The sequence below is a fragment of the Mus caroli genome, unplaced genomic scaffold (assembly GCF_978045245.1).
Source record: "Mus caroli unplaced genomic scaffold, Mus_caroli_1 scaffold_8, whole genome shotgun sequence".
Classification (NCBI taxonomy): Eukaryota; Metazoa; Chordata; class Mammalia; order Rodentia; family Muridae; genus Mus; species Mus caroli.
The window spans coordinates 44,642,008-44,667,742 of NW_028227263.1; the positions used below are offsets into that span (position 1 = coordinate 44,642,008).

General features: G+C 46.2%; 1 protein-coding gene across 2 annotated transcripts in view; it reads right to left on the reverse strand.

Annotated features, from left to right (window-relative positions):
- Clpb (ClpB family mitochondrial disaggregase) overlaps positions 1 to 25,735 on the reverse strand; it is a 124,847-nt gene that overhangs the window by 34,756 nt on the left and 64,356 nt on the right. For both annotated transcript variants that reach the window (XM_021166915.2, XM_021166917.3), the window contains one exon: positions 2,028 to 2,125. In XM_021166915.2, the coding sequence (XP_021022574.1) occupies positions 2,028 to 2,125 (98 nt within the window). The remainder of the gene's footprint in view (positions 1 to 2,027; positions 2,126 to 25,735) is intronic.

Below are 25,735 nucleotides of genomic sequence, written 5' to 3' on the forward strand. Positions count from 1 at the left end.
TTGAGCAGATTCTCTCCTTCCACCTTTACTTGGGTTTTAGATCCAATTCAGGTTACTGGGCTTGGGAGGTGAGTGCTTACCTTGTCAGCTCTCAACAGAGTATGCTTTCTCTCTGGTAAGCAACCAGCAAATGGGACTGAGGTAGGGTGGAGGGACAGTGTGCTCTAAAGGTGGGGTCTGAGTGCCCTTGTTGAGCAGAGCCTACCCCTATCCCCGAGCAACACTGAACATCAGCAAAAGGCAAAGCAAGCCTTTGTTGTTGAAAGCACTGACATTTTGGATGATTACCAGCAGCACAGTCCAGCTTACCCTGATGGATATGCACTCATATGGCCAGCTGAGTCGTAAGACTCTTCAGTTCAGTGTTCTTCTCTCCTGAAGCTCCATAGAGGTTTCAGTGAGGAAAACACTTGTCCCAAGGTCACATAGGCAGAGTGACAGAGCCGGGATAAGAACCCAAGCCCTTGGTCTCAGACAGGCAGAACATCTGCCAGTAGGCTGGACTTGTCATACCGGATTATCTCTTTGGACAAGACCTCAGTGTTAGAAAGAGCAAAGACAGGGGATCAGAAGCCCGGAGTCCAGGCCAGGTCCTGCCTTGTGGTCAAGCACATTAGTTTCAGTTTTGATGCAAACTCAATGTGGGACCTACAGCATGTCACATCATAACCCTGGCTCCAGTATCTACAGGAGTAAAACAAGCCAGCAGATTCACGCTTCAGAAATTTATACTCATTCTATGACAGCGCCCTTTCCGCAGCTGGCAGGAGGGAAGAGTGTGTGTGATGCATGGGCGACACTTGGGACCATCTTCCCTTCAACCAGATCAGGGCCATTTCCCTCTGACTCATTTGTCTTGCTTTCTTAAGATTTCCCATCACAGATCTGATGACTGTCTAGGTTCCTGCCATGTCTGAGATTTCTGACTCTGACTCTTGGATTCTACCCAAATGTGCTTAAATGCTAAGTTCTGTTGCTGCAGAAGGTAGAGGCCTTAGTCTTATTTTTTAGGGAGTTTGAAAGTTTGGTTGAGAAAATAGCATTAGGATGGAAGCATCTCTTACTTAGATTGTGTGCCAGGCTCTGGCATGTGGTGAAGGAGCTATGATGAGAAAGGATGTTGTTGGAGGCTGTAGGGTCTGTGAGGCCTAAGGAACTCAAAACTTCATTTGGCTGGTAACTTTTGCTGAAAAAAAGCTGGGAGGCCATCACCCTAAAAATGAACATGACAGCCAGGCAGTGGTGATGCACACCTTTAATTCTAGCACTTGGAAGGCAGAGGCAGGTGGATCTCTGTGAATCTGAGGCCATTCTAGTCTACAGAGTGAGTTGCAGGATAGCCAGGGATACACAGAGAAACTCTCTCAAGAAACCAGAAAAAAAAAAGTTAATTTTCAGAAGCTACAAATGGCTTGGGCCTCTCCTTCTCCACAGTCATGATCAGAAACTTTGTTCTTGGTAAGGCCAGGGGTAAGTGCAAATTCAGATAGACAATAATCAAGGGTTGGCTTGGTGATGCATGCATGCAATCCTAGCACTTGGGTTATCTTAAGGTACTTCAGCTGATCTGCAGGCTAGAAAAAGAACAAAGGATGAAGACTGACATGTATTCCAGGGTCATTCCTGCATAGAACCTACTATCTACCTATCCTGTGGCTAACTGCATTTGCTGAGAGTGCCCTGGAGGAAGCCTAGTTGCCAGAAAATAAAAGATCACCTAAGAAGGTGTGGAACCGGAAGTAATTTAAAAAGTAGAAGGTCACGGGGCTGGAGAGATTGCTCAGCAGTTAAGAGCATTGGCTGTTCTTGCAGGGGACTTGGTTTCTATTCCCAGCACCCACATAGCTGCTACCAATAGTCTGAACTCTGGTTCCAGGGGATCTAATGCCCTTTGCAGCCTCTTTGGGGCACTGCATGCATATGGTACATAGCATATACACAGGTAAAATACCCATAGACCAAATTAAAAAAAAAAAGGATAGAAGGTTAAATGACGCATGGAGCCCCACAGCCTCCTCTCTCCTCACCTTGGTCTCAGAAGTTTTCAGAAGCTTCATAACCTCCCCTTCCCGGGCGTAATCCAGGGGCGTGTGCCCCATCTCGTTCCTCTGAAGGGGGTTGGCTCCTGGCACAAAAAGAAGGATAAATGGTCAGAAGTTATATGAATGATTAGTGGGTCCTCAGTGTTTACCTACAGGTGGCTTGGGCACCTCAACTTCAGTATGAATCTCCATGGAAATGTATGAGATTGCAGAAGGAATGCAGGAAAAACATACCAAGTTACTCTGGAAGGAGAGAATAAGTGGTTCTTCCTAATGAAGATCAAGATAGTAGGGCCTTCTTCTACGACTATTACTACTACTACAACACACACACACACACACACACCCATACAAAACATAACAAAATCCTGCAAATAAATTCATAAATTCATATACCCAACACAATGCCAGCACATGCATCCATATATATATTTATATACATTCACTAAAACATTCCCATTTTTCAATATAACTGCATACAAAGGAACCCTGATTCACAGTCATATAAAAGGGTTCCTTTCCAACACAGAACAGCCTGAATAGAAACTTCAAGCTTTTATTCTGGTTCTTTTCTCCTTATCTTTTATATTTCTCTTTTGAGACAGTCTTCTTAAGCAGCCCTGGCACTTGTTATATACAGTAAGCTTGCCTCAAACTCAAAGCAAGTCTCCTCTGTCAGCTTCCTTAGTGTGTGTGTGTGTGTGTGTGTGTGTGTGTGTGTGTGTGGGCGCACGCGGGGGTGGGGGTGGGGGTGGGGGTGGGGGTAGAGGTGTGACTTACCACACCCAGCTCTTCCCTCTTTCCTGCCAACCTGAGTCATCCAAGTCCTCTGGAAGTTATGGGCATCTCAGAACCTTGCCCTGCTTGCTGATAAAGAGGGTGTGTTCAGAGGACAAAGAGCTTGGGTATGAGAAAAAGGCTGGCTGAGAGCTACTCGACTGCCTTCTAATGCTGGCACACATCAGCCAGTATACGGTGCGTACTTGGCAAGATTCTTCTTACTCTCCGTGCTGCCAGACTCTCCTTCCCACAGCCCATCTCTGGGCAACTCTCTTCCCAACTCTAACCCTAACCAATGCCAGCTATCTTGCAAACTCCGAGCAGGCCTTGCCTCATAGGCACACCTTCCATGTCAACTCCAGCTGTGGTACTAAGTACTCAGCATTTCCTGTATTCCTTTCTTACTAGAGAAATGTATATAAGCTGAGGGGAGTTTAGAGTAATCACTGCCATTAGAGCATAATGAGGACCCACTAGCGTGGGTACGGATCATTGTGGACAGGAACAAAAGCCAATTTTTCCACATCTGCCTCACATTATAAAACTCCCCAGTGAAGTTCTGCTTCTTCAGATACCATAGCTTAGCAATGACAGTAAACATTCAATAAGTGCTTGCATGTTTGGGGGGAGGAGGTGGGGCATTGGAAACTTTTAAATAAGAAAAACTAAGTCAGGCGTGGTGGCATATACCTTTAATGCCAGCACTTGGGTGGCTGAGACAGAAGATCCAGGGCAGCCAAAGCTACATACTGAGATACTGTCGCAACAAAAACAAAACAATAATTACAACAACTTCTCCCCCACCCCCGCCCCGAGCAAAGATTATATATGATTTTGTTTTTGATTAGGAATAAATATTAATATTATTTTATTAATAGAATTCATATACCATAAATTACTGCCTCTTCTTTTTTTTTTAACCAGTGCTGGGAGTAGGGCCTCACACATTCTAGGCAAGTGCTCTAATACTGAACGACATTCCCAGGACCCTAAGATCCTGGTGCCTGGTACATGAAGAGGCTAGGAGAGGGTGCCACTGGAGTTGTGAGCCACAGCATGGATGCTAGGAATCAAACCCTCCCCTGCCCCAAAACCATTGTTTTAAAGCATATCATTTGGTGTTTAATCTCAGGTTGTATAACTATTACTAATATCTAATTTATCCCTTTTCCATGAAGAAACCCCATACCAAATATCAACTTCCCCCAAAACAAAACAAAAACAACAAAATAAACAAAGAAGACAAAAGGGAAAGCCCAACCAACCAACCAACCCCCTCTCCCCCAACGCTTGACTTTCCCCCTTCGTGGGTATTTCATATAACTAGGATTGTGTGATGTGTGGTCAATTGTGTGTGGCTTCTTTCATGGCACAATATTTTCAAGCTTCCTTCATGTGGTAGCATGGCTGGATAATATTCTGTTCTGTGAAGATACCACGCGTTATCTATTTCATAAACAGTACAAGTCTCTGTTGTATTTGTGTTTGCCTTTTGTTTTCCTGAGATTCTGTCTTGTTTTCTTGAGATACTGACTTGCTATATAGTTCAGGCTGATCCTGAACTCAAGATCTTCCTCATATAGCTCTCTGGGTGCTTAACAGGTATGGGCTACTAAGTGGCCACACCTACCCACTCTCTCTCAAAATGGCCTTGAATACCTAGACTCTACCGTTCCTGCTTCAGATGTCTGGGACTAGCTGTGCACAACATGATGCCCAAGTCTGGTTTGTTTGCGTCATGTCTTTCTAGTAGACGCCCTGAGTGACAGTAACAAGAGGCCACTGGCCACTGCGTTTGTTCTTGGCTTGACACTTAGCATGGTTTTGTTTTTTCATCTAACATTTTCAACCCTGGGGAATCAAAATCTCCAATACAGATATGGAAACTGGACTCAAGTGCAACCATTAGTAGCAGGCCTATTGTTCTGAGCCAGGAGTCACCCTGGTCCGGGTTTTCCTAAATCACCTCAACAGAGGTGTTAGATGCGCCACTGCTGAAACCCCTCCAGGGAGGGGGAGTGTCTCGGGAGGTGCAAGGAGAGATCTTCCTACCTCAGCACCAACCAGTAAGGTTGCCCTCTCCTGCAAAGCTCAGTGCAGTGAGTATGTGAATGTTTACCATCACTACTGTTTCTAGTCTTTTAAGACCTAGGATGCTCAAATGGAGCCTCATTCTTTCTCTTAGATCAGCTGACACTCATGGACACTGCAGTGGCACAGCAGCAGCTGCTGTGTGTGCAGGATGGGAACTGGCAAGGCCAATGGGCAGTTTCTTCCTTATATACTCTGTGTGTGTGTGTGTAGGGAGGGAAGGAGGGAGCTGCCTATAGAGGTCAGAGGCATGGGAGCTGGTGTTGAGTGGTTGTGAGCTGCCTGACACGTCTGCTTTTAACCCATGAGCTCTCTAGCCCTTTCTCCCAATGCTTATCTTGTTTTTGGCTTTTAGAGACAGCTAACCTTAAATCATTACATAGCTCACCTTATCCTTGAACTTGATTGAGCCTTGTTATCCTGAGTGCTGGGCATCAGCACTCAGTATCTGTTTTGTTGTGGTGGTTTTAGCCCTCCTTACTGTTCTGTGGTAATTTGTGATAACTTGCCCATTGATTCCTTTGAGTTTTTTAAGATCTCTTCTCAGATCCTTACCTCAGTCATGTGACCAGTCTTTGCAGACACCTTTCCCTGTTTTTAAGAAGCAGGTCTCCTTTGAGTCTAACATAGATTCAGTTCTCCAAGAGCTATGGGGACATGAGCACATTACAGCACAGGCAGAAGCTGACTGCTGTGCTGAAGGATGGGCAGACAGACAAGAACCATAGAGCTCAAGAAGGACAAGACCTTGTGGGATTTATTTTCTTGGCATGGTCCTGCTTCCTGGGTGCTGGGTACTGAATGGGATTGGCAAGGTCTGAGGAGCCAGACAGCATTCCTCTCAGCCCTATAGCTCGGCTTCCCAGGAGCCTCAAGGGAGTAATGGAGAAGCCTCCCCTGTCTCTCGATGCCAGGAGGGGAGTTCTGCTATCAAGGATGTGCTCTGTGCAATGGGGACTAGGAGCTCTCCAGGAGGGGAAAGAACTAGAGAAAGGCAGGGGGGAGTAGGTGGATGGGAGTCTGGGGACTGGAGGGGGCGGGGAAGAGAGTAGGTGAGAAGGCAGTGGAAGAAAGAAGAGAGTGTGAGATTAGCTGCTCCAAACAAGTGCTGTCAGTGATCTATATTTGCTTACAGAATGAAAAATGTGTGCCATAAACATTGGCCACTGAGTAATTTCTAGCCGGAGTCATGTCACTTCTCATAAAGCATGGGGTGGGGACAGGTGGGACATCTCTGCACCTGGGCCAGTCAGCACAGGGGCTCCCTTTACAGTGCTGGGCCTTGGCTCCAGTCCAGAAGACTCTTGGGTCAGGCTACTCACCAGGAGAAACCAGTCGGGTTCTCCAAGGTTCTCGAGCCTCAGGGCAGCACATGTGCCCCCACTTTAGGAAGGCTGAAGCGGGGGCACCTGGATAATGTCCATCCAATATTACTCCCCCAGCCTCATACCCTCCCTCTGACTTGACTAATTGCTCTAATAATTGATAGAACCTGACTTCTACCACTGATCGATTTCACCTTCCCGACCAACGGCCACAAAGCATTACACTCCAATAAATAACCATGCTGGGCCTCACCCGGCTGCCCTCTCCGGGAGCATCAGGATGGCCCGTGCCCTGGCCTGACCTCCCCTTGCCTCCCACCCAGGGCCCCTCCAGGCCAAGCAGCTGGTCTACAGGGTCAGGCCTCTGGGAGCAAGTGAGAGGGCTGGGAGGAGGTGGGAGTGCTAATCGCAGGCCATCCGTCACCTCCCACTGGCTGTCTGGGGCTGGGGCAAACACCTGGAGCACCCTAGGCAGTATGGTGCAGGACCCCTCCTTCCTCTCCTGCTCCAGATTAGTTGTCCCAGCTTATAATATTTGATAAATAGCAGCCCAGCTTCCTGGCAGCGCGGCTGCGCCTGCCCGCTACAGCTGTGGAAGGTCACTCATTGGGGAAATATGTTTCTGTCAGTGGTATTGAAAAAAGTTTAGTGGAGTGACAGGCCTCAATTTTTCAAATTTTATTAACTCCATCCTCTTAACCATTTGTCTTGAATTCCTTCAGATTCTGGGGGATCTGTCAATAGGAATCGGGCCCAGAAAGTAGGGTAGGGGTGGTTGGTCATGCATGGTGCTGGTGCTGGTTGGTACAGCTGTGGCTGGCTGAGATCTCTTCAGCCAGGTGAAGATAGTGAAAGGGGTGTTGGTGAGAGAGGCCTGGTTCACTGGTGCCTAGGGAGTAGCTCTTCTTTGCTCTAGAATCCACCTTTGATTTAACATAATCACAAATGCTCTGAATGGGAAAGACCCTCATATGAGCCCTTCCAATTCCCAAGAATTTTCCTCTCCTGCATCTGGAATAGGGAGTCCCCTGGCTCCACTGACTCCATCTTTTAAGTCTGAATCTGTCATCTTTTCCAGAAAGGTTTCCTGACTGCCCTCCCACAGGCTGTTTTAGGATGGACTAGTACTCAGCAAAAGGTGGGCACCATCATCTATGCTCCCATAGCCTTCGGCCTGTCTTCCTGCAAGGATCCCTCCCACTGAAGGCTATCATTACACACTGCCTCCACTTTGCTAACACCAGGAGAGGGCCCAGCACAGATGTACTTATTTGCCAGGAAAACCTGTCTTCTCAGGAGCTGTATTTTGATGCTGACTGAACAGAGCTGTTCGGTCTGCTGGAGGAGCCTTTCTGATGGCAAGTGTGTGATCATGCCCCTTGTTCATGTAAGTAAGAGCCCCTGGACTCTTGGCTGGTCTTGACCCATCTTCACAGATGTTACTTTGTCCTGTAAGTGGGAAGAGGAGAAGCACTTCCTCCCACTAGCTGGAGCAGGAGTATCATCTGTGGCTGGTTGCTACGTCTGCTGGTGGCTGCTGTACTACTGCCAACTGCTATGGATTTTATGAGGACTGAGTAAGACAGAAAGTTTGAATTCAGTTGAACAAAACATGACAGTGATCTCTGTAAAGCTTTCTTATCTATTCTTCCTTTCACATTTACCTCTGCCCCTGACTCCTTTCGTCCTGACTTTCACCATGTTGGCAGTCTCATTACTATCTTCAGTGAGTGGTTTTGGTGACGATTAGAGATGTCCTCTATGACTAGGGGTGCCCATGTAGACTAGAATTTCTGGTAGTGAGCTCTCTATCAAAGAAGCTTTCAGAAAGATGGTGAGACAGCTATGTGCCTTCCCTGCCACTCTCTGACATGGTATCTGAACAGTTCCTTCAGCCCAGAGCCTTGCTCCCGGTCTTCCTGATTACCAAGGTCCTACATTCTTCAAGGCCAGTGGCCAGGAATCTACGTTCTGGCTCTTGTTCTCCTGTGGCCTGCTACATATCATTTGTCACAGCCAGTCTCCTTAACTCCTGAGGCCAGACAGAGGCAGGATTTTGAGACTTGAGAGTGACAGTGAGGGGAACAAGAGAGTTCCACCTCCTGAGGCCTCATCTGGAGTGCCCCCTATTCACCACACAATGACCACTGCAACGCACACACAATGCAAACTCTTACAGGTATGCATATATGTATATGTATACACACACACACACACCCTTTAGTCAAGAGTAGCTTATAAGGCATGTGCTCCATACTGCATTTTCTACTGCCTACACCCATGGCTTTAATCCTTAGCAATTCAGTGAAGAAAGCAGGAGAGGTATTGTTTCCTCCCACTTTACAGTCTGGTCTTCTGGAAGAGTGAGAGCAGGGGCTAACATTTGCTGGGCACACAGTCTCATATTGTGCCTGAATAATTGATGATTTGAAGAGAAAACAGGCTCAGAGTTGAAATAATTTGCCTCTGGTCATATGGGAGGCAAACAGGGAAGCTAAGATTTAAAACAGGGATTCAAATCTCTTTCATAAATGTTTGAAAATTTTAAAAGTGTCACCAAAGGCCTGATGACTCAAAGACAGAAAGACATCTTTTTTTCCCTTCCCTTCCAATATGCTGAGATGCTTCAGGCCCTAGCATTTCAACTGAATTTCTCAACGTGAGTTGGGGACAGACATTTCTGTAGAAATGCTGGTATGGCCCAGCATTTCCTTTCTTCCCATTCAGAGTTCCTGTTCTGGGCTAGGGAAATGGTGAACCACAATAACTCAACTTCCTTGACATCACCCAGAACTTCTCCTCGCTGCCCTGCATCATGGCCAGCCAGAGGGGCTCCACTGTCTTCTGGAGTTTGGGGGACTTTCCTCTGGCCTCCCTCAGAAACTCCATTAAGTCCCATTTAACAAACAGGCCAAAGACTGGCACACAGTGGAAGCAGCAGGAGATCGACAGATGAGAAACTGATAACATTGGGCAGAGGATGAGGAGACGGACTGGTCCCCTTCCCTTATGCACCACTGGTCTGGGAGAAGAGAAACTACAGTCCCAGCTGAGAGGAACAGAAGACAAACTCAGCCCTCAGGCTCAGCAGGTTAAGGAACCTGCCACCAAGCCTGCTTATTAGCATTTGAGCCCAGGGACTCATATGATGAAGGAGAGAACTAATTCCCACAAGTTGTCCTCTGTCCTCCATAAGTATGTTGTGGCATGTACATGTATGTGTGCAAATGTGCATACATACACACTGCAAATAAATAAATGTAGTAAAATGAATAGTCTTTGAGTCATTTCCTTTTCTGAGTGATAAAAGCAATCGTCTGATCGTAAACTTCCCACAGGGTGCTTCATTTGCAGAAGCAGACCTATCAGGAGAGAGCTCTGTGAACTCTAGCGAGGCGGTGACAGCGGGCATCGGATGGGTCTCATCTGTCTCGGGATTACCTGTGAGCTCAGTCAGGTAGTTAGGGCAAAGGGTGACTTCATCAGACATTTGATGGGATGTCTCTGGAAAAGCTTGTGGTCACAATGGAGTGTGGGCTGGATGCCAGTAACATATAGAATGTCAGTCAGGGACTAATTGGCACGCAGACCCAAGGGGGGTGGGGTAAAAGACAGACCAGAAAAGTCTCCAGTGACAGTAAGCAGGTTTAGTCGTGTTCAGCATGTTTATTTCTACTACGGACATCACGGGGCTGGGCTACTCACTAAATCTGCAGATGTAATTAGGGTGGGAAGGGTACCAAATACTTCCGACAGAAGAGTGACACTAAAGAGGTAAAGTATAAACGAGGAGTCATAGGTTTTGGAAGAGAGACAAGATACAGAGACTGTTCTGGGAAGTACAGCTGGTGTAGAAAAGGCTTTAGAAGCCACAGGAGAAAAATGGCTCAAAGAACTGGTTGGTGGTTTGATCTGGAGGAAAAAAAAAAAAGTTCAGAGACCATGTTTGCTATAGTGCAGAAATGGGAGGTTAATAATAAGACCCTTGGATACATTCCATGGCTGACCTGCTAGGCATCAGAAAGTATGAAGGTAGAATATGGCCTAGCTAAATTCCATAGCACCAGAACTGCTCATGCCCTAGCTACTTGCTAGGTGTACACTGATATGTCATAGTTTACTATTTTGTTTAGATTTTTATTTTATGTAGATGGGTATTTTGTTTGCATGTATGTCTATGTACCACATGTTTTCCTGGTGCCTATGCAGGTCAGAAGAGGATGTCAGATCTCTTGGAAGTGGAGTTACAGATGGTTGTGAGCCACCATGTGGGTGTTGGAATTCAAACCCTGTCTTTCTCTCTGCAAGAGCAGCAAGTACTGATCCACCTCTCCAGCCAGGTCCTATTTTTCAATACTAACTAACATTAACGATTCACTCATTCACTCTAAGGCACTTTCGGAGAGTCCTTTTTATGTCTGTCACTGTGCTAGGTAGGTATGAGGGACACAGAAGTGGGTAAGATGATGTTTCTGCGCCTAAGGAGCTCCTGATCCTGCAAGGTGGAGAGTGGGCACCCTATCTTCTACAGTAGCCTGTGCCTTGATTGCAGGACTCAGTACGAGGAAGTCTAGCTTCGGTTCAGATTAAGTCGAAGAGTTCTGTTGCAAATTCACACACATCTGGCTGCTAGATTCCCCAAGTAGCTTAATCAGGACCAAATCACTCGCGGAAACTAACCACCTTGTCTGTGGGAATGGGAGCATACAGTGAAACCAGATTGGTGAATTTTGTGCCTGATGTTTTACTGGTAGAGTTTGAGTTGTGGTGTTTGGCTGGGACTTGTTTATGTACCTGCAGCTTGTCTTACAAGTTGCTGTGGTGTCAGGGTGAAGTGATTTAGCCAGCAGGGCTCCCCACCTCTCCATTTCTTACCCACCCTATGGGGACTGCTTCAGCACAGACATAAACATGCTCCTGCCGTTACCTTATTGCACTCGTCACACGGGGAGGCTAGAAGGCTTGATTCAGGGATATGATTGGATTTTAAATCCCAGTCTCACAGGATTTTAATTACTGGTCTGGGGCAGCAGGGATAGGCGCAGGCTGCCTTTGGATGGAGGAGGTCGATACACCAGTCCACAACATATTGAGCCACAATGCCTGCAGACTCTATTGCTCTATTTAATCATCTTTTGCAAAATTTACAGTGGAACAGGAGGGATCAATACGGAATTTATCACATTCTCTTGTAAATATGAGCCAGGAAAGAGTCCCAGGCAGTTTGTTACTGAGTAGGAGGGAACAGGTCTGTGTACAGCTGGGCATTAGGAGATGAGACAAAATCCATACTTCTTGGCATAAGCTACAGACACTCAGCCAAGTTTCTCTTAACCCTGAAGGCAAGTTCAATGTGAAGAACACTGATCCACTCAACCAACTCATCAGCCAACCAACATTCTGGTACCCACTTTACCCCGTAGAAGCTCTGGGGCCGTTGACTGTGGAATTTGGCTCATGAGAACTTAATCAAAATATAATACAATGATCCTGCTACTTAGGAGGATGAACCCGCTGCAAGCTCCCGAGTAGTCTGGTGCCCTTCTTACACACGCGGGAAATGTAGATGATGGCTCAACCTTTTGAGTTAGTTAGCTAGGTATTAGAAGAGATGAAAGCCTTGGCATGCAGTGAGGCTTCAGTGAGTGACAGCTGCTGTTAGGTTTCCTTAATTGCCATTACAAAGCAACCTGACCTACACAAGTGCCCCTGTGAATATGTGTGGGTTTGGGGTGAGTAGGGGCTGGCTACCTTACTTTCACAGCAGGCAGATGGGGGACAGGGTGGTCTTCCTTGGTTAGTAACCTGGCTAGGGCTATGGGTGGCAGCAGAATCGGAGGAGCCAAGAGGAGGGGTGCAAGGAGGAGGTGTATGGGGATTTGGTTTTCAAATATAATCTTTAAAACCGGTACTTTTTTTTTTATTTTTTGAGACAGGGTTTCTCTGTGTTGCCCTGGCTGTCCTTGAATTCATTCTATACACCAGACTCAAGGTCTGGTCTACATACTTCCCTGTCACATAACAGTAAGGCCTCAAACTCAGAGATCTTCCTGCCTCTGCCTCCAGAGCACTAGAACTAAAGTTAAAGGTATGCACCACCACCATGCCACTAAAAACTATTGAACATTTTAAGCTTGCAGAGGGTGAGGAGTGGATTTCTTCATGTAAGCATACCAGGGAAAACCCGAGAGACAATGTAAGGAGCTGCCTCTTGAAGGACAAGCAGATCTGGATAGCAGGAGAAGTAGGGAAAAGTGAATGAGGAGGTGTGGAGATGAAAGACTGCTAGAACATGAGTGGTTCCTCCTGGTTCCCAGGCAGCCACCTAGGGCCCAGCAGGTACTAGCTCCAGGCTCAAAGCAAACCACCATCCCTGTATCTTCTCTTAGAGATAGTGTGGCAGAACACTCATGGTGAATTGCAGAGTGCAAGGATGCTGGGTGAGGCATCTGAGTTGCCCTGAAGGTTTTAGAGCATGGGAGCAAACAGTTTTGCAGGGCAGAGGCTGGGTTGAAGGAGATCCTAAAGAAAGGAGGCCAACAATACGACTGCTATAGTGCTCTTGTTATAAAGTCTGAACTAGGGGAAGGGGGTGACAGTGGAGAGATGGCCCTGAAAGGAAATCCTCAGACAGACAGGGCTTATTAAGCACTGAAGCAGAAGGCATTAGACTTACTTACAGTGCCTTCCTGTTGAAGCTGGTGGATAGTGACAATGCCATCCAAACATGGAGTGTGGAGGACAATAGGAGGAGGGCAGGTTTGAACACACCAGATATGAGTTGTTTACAGAATACTAACACAGCAGAGCTCCTGGCAACATGAAAATGTCTGGTCTGTTCTGAGGAAAATATACAGACCAGTGTGGTCAGGAAAGGAGGAGCACAACCAAAGAAATGAGCGGCCAAACCCATGGCACATATGGAGTCAGCCAAGGCAAAGGAAAGCAGCCTGCCTCAGACTCTGCTCATGGCAAACCTGTGAGGCTCTGTACATGCAGATAAAGCTTTCACCAGCACACAATGGCACCAGGGGCCAGAAGCCCAGCTCATTCTTTTATTTGGGTTAAGTTTTCTGAAGTTGTGGGTTTCAGAGTAGCCCTATTCCTCCTTCTCCCCATAATCTAGCATACTTCCTCTAAAGGTATCAGCAGGTTCTGGATACAGCAGAGCTCAGAGCAGACTACACAAGAGCCTTGAATCCCCTCCTCTTCCCTCCCCCTCTTGCTAAGGACAGCTGAGACTGAGGAAGCCAAGCTCAGGTCTAGGCTAAATTCAGCAGTTGTAATTATACTGCTGACGTCTGGGGCAGAGCCACAGTCTGCAGGAGGCAGCAGCTTTTGTTCATGAACTAAGACCACAGCATCTTCAAACATGCTAATCACATGTCTGCTTCCATCTAACAACATTGGAGGAGGCTGAGGAAAGGGCACACAATGCCCACACATCTGGCTAATTCAGTTAGAAGGCCAATCAATCTTGATGGGTTGTCTATAAAACAGTGCTCCACCCCAAAGGGCACAGTTGACCAGATGTTTAAGCGTCTGTTGCCCAATCCCAGTTGAATGTCCACAGCAGCAAAGACAACTTATCAAGAGAAGGTTTCCACTCAAGTCTGTGCCCCAAAAGTCAATCTAGACTTCTGCTTTGACAACTATCAGCAGTTAGGACAATGGCTGAAGCTGGTTGTGGGGGCTTATGGCCATCATCTTAGCACTGGGAAGACTGAGGCAGGACTGTTGTTTTAAGTCTGAACCCACTTGGGTTTTGTCAACAATACATTGTCTCAAACAAACAACCAAACAACCCCCCACCCCAAACAAAACAAACAAAACAGCAGTGACTGAGCCTCCAAATGAAGGCACACTTCTGTTCTACACTTTAGGAAGACAGGAGCTTGACTTTGCAAACATGTGCAGAAATAGCTGTGTGGGATTTTCTTAACAACTTATCAGTATGAAGAGAGTCACAGATGCGGAAGAGGTGTAGTATCAAATGTTCTAAGCCTCCCATCAAGACTGAAGGAATTACTCATCTTCCTCATAAAACTGCTGCATTTTTCCAACACAGAGGCTGCTGCCAAACAACTCTTTCAGTTTATGCTCCCTTCCTTTATCCTCAGCAGTTGTCAGTTGTTCACAAATAAACACAGGAGCTCAGGGGGAGAGAGGGGAAGAGAGACAGGAGGGTGGAGAACAGGTGCAGACACCAGCAGGACCACTTTGATGGAACTCCTTGTCTGGATTATATTATTTTTCTCAAAAGTGCTTTTCTCAGCCGGGCAGTGGAGCACACCTTTAAACCCAGTACTTGGAAGGCAGAGGCAGGTGAATTTCTGAGTTCAAGGCCAGCCTGCTCTACAGAATGAGTTCCAGGACAGCCAGGGCTATACAGAGAAACCCTGTCTCGAAAACAAAAAACCCCAAAACAAACAAACAAACAAAACAAAAACTAACAAGCAGAATCACCCACCATCTCAGAGCTTATTTGCAGTCTTCTTCAAAAGATTGATTGGGGGGCTGGAGAGATGGCTCAGAGGTTCTGAGTTCAATTCCAAGCAACAGAACAAAAAAGTGCTTTTCTCTAATGAGTTCTGAGAACTTTACCAAGTCTGCCTCACAATTGAGACTGCAGGATGAACCAGATTTGTGGCACCGAATAAAGGACAAACTAAAAATGACACCTTCTTCTAGCTTCCCTGAGCAGCCAAGCACATACAGATAAATAATGGCCACGAGAATGAATGGAAATATGCAACTGACGGGTGGGGAGGTAGGGGGCATCTCCAGAACCTGGGATAAGGGAGGTGTTCAAGAATTAATGGGGGTGATCTTAGCTGTGACTCACTACACCGGGGATGCGGAACCTGAAGAGCCACCTCCTGTAGCCAGGCAGGAGCCCCAGTGGAGCGAGAGAGACACCAAGTTACTCAGAAAACTTTCAACTCAAACTCTATCCTGCCTACAGGAAATGCAGGCGTGGGGGATGCCTACAGGAAACGCAGGCATGGGGGATGGAGCAGAGCTGAGGGATGGTCAGCCAGCCAAGCCTGAGACCCACTCCATGGGCAAGCACCAACCCCTGATATTATTAATGATACTCTGTTATGCTTGCAGACAGGGGCATGCTGGGCTCCACCCAACAGCTGTCTCAGACAGATGCAGACATCCACAGCCAAAGAGTGGATAGAGCTGGGGAACTCTTATGGAAGAATTGGGGCCTGAAGGGGATAGGAACAGAGTTAACTAGCCTGGACCCTTGGGGCTCTCGGAGACTGAACCACCACCAACAGAACAAATACAGGCTGAACCTAAGCCTCCCAGCACATATATAGTAGATGTACAGCCTCGTCTTCATGAGGGTCCTGAACAACTGGAACAGGGGCTACTCCAAAAGCTGCTGCCTCTACGAGGGATATGTTCTCCTATCTGGGCTGCCTTGTCTGGCCTCAGTGGGAGAGGAAGCACCTAGCCTCTCACAGACTTTAAGTGCCAGGGTGGGGGGATACTCAGGGCGGTCCCTACCTGCTCAGAGGATTGGATGGGGGAGGATAGAAGGGGAGGGGGCATGGAGAAGGACTGTGGGAGGGGGTGACCGGGAGGGGGGCAGTGAGCAAGATGCAAAGTGAATAAGTTAAAATTTAATTAATTGAAAAAAATTAAAAGACAGCAGGAGATTATGGTGTCTACCTATGATCCCAGCACTCAGAAGGCTGAGACAGGAGAATTACTATGAGTTTGAAACTAATCCTGGTTATTCCAGTGAGTGTCAGACCAACTACAGCATGGTAAGAAATGGCCAAGCTATGAACAGATAGTTCCCAAAAGAAGATCAATGGTTCTTAAATCTCTGAAATGATGTTCAAGTCCATTTGTAATAAGAGAACCAAACTAAAAACTCTAAGTAACATGGATACTACTTTCCTTCTAAGACTGACAACATTCTCAGAGTTTGACAATCCAGTCTTCCAGGGGCTGGAAGCAGACACTCTTATGTAGGACAGTGGGAGTATAAGGCAGTACAGGTTCTGTGGAAGAAAAACATCCAGTACATAACCAAAAGGACATGTGCATATGCCCTCCTACCTAAGCCTGCTACCTACAGGATATTACAACAGACACACAGGCAGTAATAATAAAATGTACAACAGGTCATATATAGTTGCTCTGTTTATGATTACAAAATATTCAAAAACCTTCACGTACATGTGTAGGTCAGGAACAGAATACCATGCAGCTATAAAGAGGAAGGGAGATCTATATGAAATACTTTCCAGGATCATACAGTACTAGTTCTTACATGGGAAGTGAGGCAAAATTAAAAAACATGACTATTGGGGTTGGGGAAATGGCATCATTGGAAAAGCAGTTGCCTTGCAAGCATGGGAACCTGAGTTTGATCTCTGGGACCCTTGTGGGAGCATGTGCTTGTGGTCCTAGTGATGGAGTGCAGGTTGGGATGGAGGAGGCTTGCTTGCTGATCTGTCAGTCTAGCTAATTGCTGGGCTTCAGGTCATTGAGAAATCCTCTTTCAAGGGAGGTTGGCTTTCTTGAGGAACAAACACCCAAGGTGATCCTCTGGCTTCCACATGTATGGATACAGATAATCCCCATACATGCACCTGTACACACACCACACGCCAAGTGTGTGCACACATAAACAAACAAAAACTGCCCTTTATTTCCTAGTACTGGGATCACAGCGTTTACTATCAGGCCTGGATTGCTGTGGTGCTGAGGACTGAATCCAAGGTCTTACGAGTGCTGGGTGAGCACTCTACCAATTAAACTACAGCCCCAGCCTCCCTTTTACAGTTTTGAATTTCAGATACAAGCTAATGCTCTACATATTTAAATTGCAAACTTGTGCCAATAGGTTAAGTAGTGAGGAAAAACCCTACAGTGGAAAACAAATTGAAGTATCAACCCATTGCATTTCAAATGAATAATGAATACACTAAAGGGGAGAACATGAACTTACACAGCTTAGGAGCTCAGTATGCATGCAAAGATAACATGTGTGAATCACAGATCTCTCTCTGAAGGGATCAACTAAAACTGGAGTCACTGCTGTTCTTAGGAGTTCCACACTACGCATGTGTACAGGCTAACAACATTCATAATTCTGTAGACTAACTGGGGCGGAGGAGATGCTGTCTGTAAAGTACCTGCCAGGTAAGCAACAGGACTTCAGCTTGGATCCTCAGACCCCATGTAAAAGTGGAGCACAGTGGCACATTTGGAACCCCAGTGTTGGGGACAGAGACAAGGAGGTTCCTTTAGCTTGGTGGCCTGGCAGTCTAGGCAATCAGTGAGCTCCTAGTTCAACAAGAGGTCCTGTTTCAAAGCAGTCAGGTGGAGAATGATTGCGGAAAACACCTGCTGTCAACCTCTGCCCTTCACATACACACACACTCACACATCCTCCCCAACACCCCAAGAGAAACACGAAAATGTTGGCTGTCAACAGAAAGGACAGAAAGCAAACCCAGGCCTTCTTCCTCCTGGCTGCCTGTAAGGTAGCTGTCATTTCCTTTGTGGAGTCATGGATGTCCTCTGATCTCTGGTGCAGAATAAGATCATAAAACAACAACAACAACAAGCCCCCAAACCCACAAAACTTTATCTGGCAAAAGCCATTTCCAGTGAGCTTATGGTCTTGTGCTTGCAGCTGGAGATGAGAGCTCTCAGCTACTGCTTCAGAGCACCATGCCTGTATTTCTGCTGCCACGCTCCCTACCATGGTAGTCATGGGTTCTAACCTGCAACTATGAGCTCCAAATGCAACATTTTCTCGTACAAAATGCCTTGGTCACAATATTTTGCCACAGCAATGAAAGGTAACTAAGACCCTGGTCCACGATGTCAAAGAGCTGCTGTGCTGCTGACCCTTGTTTCTTCCTAACCCTGCAGCACCGATCCCAACAGCGGCTGCACAGAGAAAGAACAAACAGCGTGCAGGCTGCAGGCATCTTTTTTTTTTTTTTAAAGTAAAACCACAAAAACTGCAAAAGGAAGAAGAAAAGAAACCCAGTACTAGATTTCAGTCTCTAAGATAAGTGTTCACTAAAAAGTCCTAACACTTCTAGAATGCCAAGGCAGAAATAAGGCGGGCACATGATGAGCCCAAACCATTCCAGAAATAAGAAAACGCTATCCACCTCACACCAGTCAGAATGGCTAAGATCAAAAATTCAGGTGACAGCAGATGCTGGCGAGGATGTGGAGAAAGAGGAACACTCCTCCATTGTTGGTGGGATTGCAAGCTTGTACAACCACTCTGGAAATCAGTCTGGCGGTTCCTCAGAAAATTGGACCTAGTACTACCGGAGGATCCAGCAATACCTCTCCTGGGCATATATCCAGAAGATGTCCCAACCGGTAAAAAGGACACATGCTCCACTATGTTCATAGCAGCCCTATTTATAATAGCCAGAAGCTGGAAAGAACTCAGATGTCCCTCAACAGAGGAATGGATACAGAAAATGTGGTACATTTACACAATGGAGTACTACTCAGCTATTAAAAAGAATGAATTTATGAAATTCCTAGCCAAATGGATGGACCTGGAGGGCATCATCTTGAGTGAAGTAACACAATCACAAAAGAACTCACACAATATGTATTCACTGATAAGTGGATATTAGCCCAAAACTTAGGATACCCAAGATATAAGATACAATTTGCTAAATGCATGAAACTCAAGAAGAATGAAGACCTAAGTGTGGACACTGTGCCCCTTCTTAGAATTGGGAACAAAACACCCAGGGAAGGAGTTACAGAGACAAAGTTCGTAGCTGTGATGAAAGGATGGACCATTTAGAGACTGCCGTATCTAGGGATCCTTCCCATAAGCAGCTTCTAAACGCTGACACCATTGCATACACTAGCAAGATTTTGCTGAAAGGACCCAAATATAGCTGTCTCTTGTGAGACGATGCCGGGGCCTAGCAAACACAGGAGTGGATGTTCACAGTCAGCTATTGGATGTATCACAGGGCTCCCAATGGAGAAGCTAGAGAAAGTACCCAAGGAGCTAAAGGGATCTGCAACCCTATTGTCGGAACAACATGATGTACTAACCAGAACCCCAGAGCTCTTGTCTCTAGCTGCATATGTATTGAAAGATGGCCTAGTCGGCCATCGTTGGAAAGAGAGGCCCATTGGACTTGCAAACTTTATATGCCCCAATATAGGGGAATGCCAGGGCCAAAAGAATGGGAATGGGTGGGTAGGGAAGTGGGGGGCGCTATGGGGGACTTTTGGGATAGCATTGGAAATGTAACTGAGGAAAATATGTAATAAAAATATTAAAAATTAAAAAAAAAAAGAAAACGCTAAAAGAATACAAGGATACACGGTGGCACATGTTAGTCCCAGTGCTCAGGAGGCAAAGGCAGGTGGATCTCTTGAGTTTGAGGCCAGTCTGGTCTATAGATGGAGTTCCAGGATGGCCAGGAACTATCATAGAGAAACCCTGCCATGAAAAACAAAAACAAAACAAAATTTAAAAAACCAAAATCCTAAGAACCCCAAACATTCCTCTGAATGCCCCACCCAACCCCCAAGGGGTGGGGGTGGGGAGAAGAACAGTAAAGCAAGAAAGAGATAGAAGAATATTACATTGAATGTTGTTCATTCAATGTCACAAAACATCATAATGGAAGGTTTGGGTATCACAGGCTAACTTATTTTAGGGTGAATAAACTGACAGGGAAGGACTCAAGTCAGATAGGGTCAGTGTCAGAATGATGCAAGTGTCAGGCCCCAATGCCCAGTCAGCACTTCCTACCACTCAGAGATCTATCAGTTCAAAGGGGGGGGGGGAGTCTCTGAAAGCTTTCTTAACAGCAAGCTCCCTTCTGTTATAATAAAGAGAATTCATTCCACATGCAATTCAAAAAGGAGTGCATGGTTCAGACCCACAGAGAACATCCTTGCTATGTTCTTATGCCTAAGACACAGGCTTTTCTCTAGAGAAAAGAGCACAGAAAGGCTAGAATCAAACTCCTTTTTGGGGAGGGAACCTTGGTTCTGGTTCATTTTATGGCTGACCTTTTGCTGGGATTCTGTAGGCCCTGACCTTCAGGTTGCTACTGTCCTTTCCTAAAGCAGAGTCTCTTTTCCAGTCTAAGATCCATGCCTTCGAGGGCTATGAATAAGTTGGCATAGGACAGCTGGCCTGAAGTTGAGCCCTATTTAGCTGTTTCCAGGTACAGTGCAGGTGGAATACAGAATGACCTGCCAAGCCAATGCTGACCTCTCCTTTACCCAAGGGAGCCTGGGCTTCCAGGCTGCTACTGTTGGTGGTGATGAGCTCACGCCGGATGCCAGCTAGGCTCATCTGAGGACTGCTTGGAGCCCATTAAAGCCTTGATGAAATGTGTGTGCCTGGATGGCAGGTGGTTCTGGAAAGCATAGTGACCGGGCTCTCATCACTCACTGATTACACAGGCATGGGGGGTTAGAAGTACCTCATCCTGGGGATGAGCAAGGAACGCTTCATTCTGAGCTGGATGAGTGCTGAGCACAGATCTCTGGGTCATGGTGGGCCTACATCACACCTGATCTAAGGTGTGGATTGTAATGACAATACCACAGAACAGTGGTTCTCAACCCCTCTGGGGGTCGCATATCAGATATCCTGCATATCAGATATTTACATTATGATTCATAACAGCAGAAAAATTAAGCTTAAAAAGTAACAACAAAATATTTTTATGCTTGAGGGGGTCACCACAATATGAGGAATTGTACTAAAGGGTTGCAGCATTAGGAAGGTGGAGAACCACTGCCATAGAACATCCCTACTTCCTAGCATCATTGGATCCAAGACTGCAGGTGCGTAAGGGTGACTAACGGCCATCTCTCTCCACAGGCTGTCTTAGGTTAGATGATGGCCTAGCATCTGCATTTCAGCTGCTGGCAGAAATGGATTTGCTCAGAAGACTACCCTCAGCTCTCCTGGACTAGATTAGTCTCCATTATCCTCTCACAGTACCTTCTTCTCTTCTGTAACAGGACTTGTATTAGTAGCTAATAACTTAATTATTTGTCTGATGTTTCTACTCTGAGATACTTTAAGCTTTGCAAGGGATGGAGTATGTAATAAATATTTGTTAAGATAATAAGACGAGGGACTGGAGAGATGGCTCAGTGGTTAGGTCAGCTCACTAGCTGTTCTTCCAGGACCTGGGTTCTATTCCCAGTACCCATATGACAGCTCTCAACTGTCTGTAACTTCAGTTCCAGAGGATCTGATAACCTCACACCAATGTACATAAAACAAAATTAAAATATTAAAAAAGGTAATAAGATTAAATGGATCAAAATATCATTAAGAGAACGTTTACAGATAAATTTTTACCACCATTCTTTAAAAATAAAAAAATTATTTGTGTGTGTATATCACATATTTATAGGTGACTGCAGAGGTCAGAAGAGGATGTTGGGTGCCCTGGAGCTGGAGTCATAGGTAGTTGTGGGCAGCCCAGACTGGGTGTGGGCAGAAGCTCAGTTCTCCAAGGGCAGCGAGCATTCTTAGGTGGAGAGCCATTTCTCCAGGCTCTCAATAGCACTCTCGAAAAAGAGTCACTGATGCCACTGACAGCTCATCTCATCTGATTCAAGTTCTCCTGGCTTTCTGACTTGCATCTAAGCAACCAGTCACCCATTCAAGACAGTATTTTTCAGTCTAGAATGGCATGGAATATTTTCTTTTCAACAGCTTTATTCAAATATAATTTACATGCCATAAAGTTTACTCAAAGTATACAATGTAATACTTTTTAGCATACAGACAGTACCATACAACCCTCACATAATCTACTTCAGAACATTTTCATGCAAACCTTGTGCCCATTAGCAATCTCTTCTCAGTACTTCCCTTAGATAGCTGCTAGCATAAAGCAAAAGAGAAGCTTTTTTTTTTTGTCATCAACAAGGTCTCTTCATTGTTTAGATGAAAAAGTGGTGCCAGAGAGTGATTCCAAAGATGAGAGTGGCAGGGTAGGGGCGGGTCACAGATCCTGATGCCTGCAGCCTCTGACCACCTGCCATGCATTATGACTGTGTGTGCTGAACTTGAGGGCAGGGGCGATCTTATCTTCTGCTCCTCTGTCTCCTCTGTCTGCCCAGAGGACCAGTACGGCGTGATGATTAATGTGGAGCTTGTGAACTAGTGCCAGTCAGAGAGCCTCACTACCTGTCCTCTATCAGACACTTCCACAGTGACTTGCTCGTCACTTTATGCCTATGGAAACTACTAACAAATTTGGGCATATAGATGGCATTTCCTTTGAAAACACGCCCTTTTCTAATAATTCATTTTGATTGTACTTAAGAAAGTATTATTGTTTCTCAGCCAAATTTTGGCTAAAATCTAGTATAGAAAATAATGGTTTGTAGTAAATTAGAGATTCAGAGACCAACCAACCTTTCATAGATAGTGAGAGATGCTCTCCCTTAGTTTGAGAACCTCCTCCTCCTCCTCCCTGTCGTCCCCATCCCCCCTCCCCGCCTCTGCTGCAGGAGTCTGGATGGTAAGGCATTTAGGGCTCTGGGAAGGAATCTGGCCTGTGGTGCTGCTTCAATACTGAGGTAAAAGGTTTTAAGTAGAAACTTTTTTGTTTGTTCCTATTTTGCTATTTGAGACAAGGTTTCTCTGTTTAACAGCCCTGGCTGTTGCAGAATTTGCTCTGTAACCAGGTTGGCCTCAAACTCAAATCCACCTGCCTGTCTCCGGAGTGCAGCAGCAGCAGCTGGGGTGTGGCCTATTTTACAAAGATCTCCTTGATTGTTCTTCATTGGTGAAAGCCTTAAGAGGACCAGGAGGAACAGAACAGAGAGAACATTCTTCTGAGGGCAGCCCAGGAGAGGGATGTCCATGGAGTGGAAGAGAAAAGAATTCAAGGATGATTTAGGTTTTAGGGTCTGACACTCAAGGTGATGCTGACCCTACTGAGGGTAACAGGAGAAGCTGAGGAAGCAGTGTGAGGGGTGGCAATCGTTTCCTTGGAATTTTAGTTATTAAGACATGCAAGAAATGGGGTGAGTTCTAGAGTTGGCTACGAGGCTGTTTGTTGCTGTTGTTTCTAAAATGCATGAGGTGAAGGTACACTATCAAACTCATGAGAATGAGAATCTATGGAAGGAGAAAGTAATACAGGAGAGAAAGGCTGGAGTGTGTGTGTGTGTGTCTGTGTGTGTGTGTGTGTGTGTGTGTGTGTGTGAGAGAGAGAGAGAGAGAGTGTGTGTGTGTGTGTAACAGAGTCCTTGAGAAAGCGGCAGGAAGGAGGAACCAGAGCCCTAGGGCTGGTCTCAGGAACTGCTGTCATTGCTGGAGAACAGAAGGTGACATTCTGGGAAGGGCACAGGGCAGGCAGACAGGAGGAGACACAGGTAGAAAGAGGAAGCTCCCTTCTAAGTACAGTGCATCTTCTTTGGGAAATATTACAACAGCTTGGGAGTCGGCAAGGGATCTGAGAGGTGGAAAAAGTCTGAGAAGCTGTCTTGGTCTAGAATAAGAAAGTGATTTTCCTTATGAAGTTCAGTGCATGGGACTTGGCACCATGGTGTGAGATTTATGGTCATGCACGTGGAATGGGAGTCAGGTCCCACACACAGGACTCAGAGAAAAATGCAGAAGCACAGGAGGATGCAGCTGAGTACAGCTTCAAGGTAGGGAGCCTGCATAACTGTACAGTAGAACACCGTGGAAATCCTGGGTGTCCTCTTCCAGTCACTCCCAGTGTTCTAGAGATTAGCCACTACTCTGGCTTCTTCCACCACTGGCTGGCTAGTTTTGCCTATTCTGAACTCTTAGCAGAGGCACACTGCTAAGGCATTTGGCCCATGCATGTTGACAGAGCACAAGTTCATTCATTCCCACTGTTACAAGAAATCTACAATTTATTCACCCATTGCAGAAGCAGATCAACATTTTATCAGTGTAAATACCATCCCCTGCACCAAGCTTTCCTTACCTTATTATTAGAGACTCAAAAACTTCTGGTTTGTGATAGGTTCTTGTCTCAGATTGGCTTTGAACACGTGCTGGCCTCAAACTTAGTATTCTATTGCCTGAGGCCCCCGAGGGCTCTGATTACTGTTTGTTTGTTTGTTTGTTTGAGGCAGGGTCTCCTATAGCTCCAGGTTGGCCTCAAACCCTCAAACTCTGGATCATCCGGCCTCTACCTCCTAAGTGCTGGGCTGACAGGTGTTTCACAACACGTAACTTAAGATATTTTCTCTGTGATCACACAGCACCTTCTCTAGATCTCCACTATCACATTATTATTATCATCACGTTATTAAATGTCTCGGTTTCTTGTAAACTATGAGTTCCTTAAGGGAAACACCCAGGCCTGTATCACATTTATTGGCCTGGAGCCTAGGCTGGAGCCTGTAATAGGAGAGGTGCTCAGCAGAGTGATGGCCAATCTTCACTGTCTCCTTGATTAGGCCCAAAAGCCCCTAGTAAGGGCTAAAGCATCCAGAGCTGTGTGAGTATGAGTTTCCAAAGAGAATTAGCTAAGCAGGGGAGGGGGCAGAGATGGATGGAGAGACGGACAACACAATACCCATTCTGAACTCGGGTAATACCATCACATATGCTGGGGACCTGGAAGGAATAAAAGAGAGAGAACGCCAGCTAGCACAGCCTCACTCTCCTCTCCTTCCTACATGCTGCTCTGCCACACCTTCCCCACGGTGATAATCTAACACCTCTGAAACTGTGAGCAAAAATGACTCTGCTCCCTTTAATATTTATACTGGGTGCAGTCACAGTAATAAAAAGTTTGACTACTACAGCAAATGCTTGATAAATGATGGAAGAGTTGCTCAGAGGCTACACAGGACACCAGGGCTGGAAGAGGTTCTTGACATCTCTTCAGTAGCTGCTTTATTTTCTAAGAGAAAGGGTTTGCACAAAGGAGAATTTGTGGGTGCCAGAGCCACAACTCCTGACCCTTCTCTGTGTTGCTGGGTGTGAAGTTTCAACAGAGGGCAGACAGCCCCAGGCAAAGAAAGCTGACGGCACAACATCTGCTGATGTAGACAGATGGACAGACAGTGAAGTGGAACAAGAAACGGAACACTAAGTTTTGGTCCTAATGATGGGATAACAACAGGCTGCTGCAGGGAGGATGGTAGCACTGGGCAGGCTTTGCCTCAGGCGGGGCAGCAGGAATTTAGGAACTCAGTGGATGCTGGCAGGTTAACACCGAGAGTTCATCCAGGCACTCAGAGAAGGGGTCAAAGAGGAACGTTCAAAGTAGAAAGGAAAGGCTGAGGGAGGCCCTGAGGAGGGGGATTAGATTTCAGAAGGGCTAAGTGTTGAGGGAAAGAGCACCAGTGATGAAACAGGAAGCAGCAGTGGGAAGAAGAGATACAGAGGTGCTCAGATGGGAGGCAGCAGGATGCTGAGAGTGGGTGGGGTACTTCCAAACATGTGCTCAGTAGTGTGCCAAAGTGGAGCTAAGGAGGGAGATGAAAGGA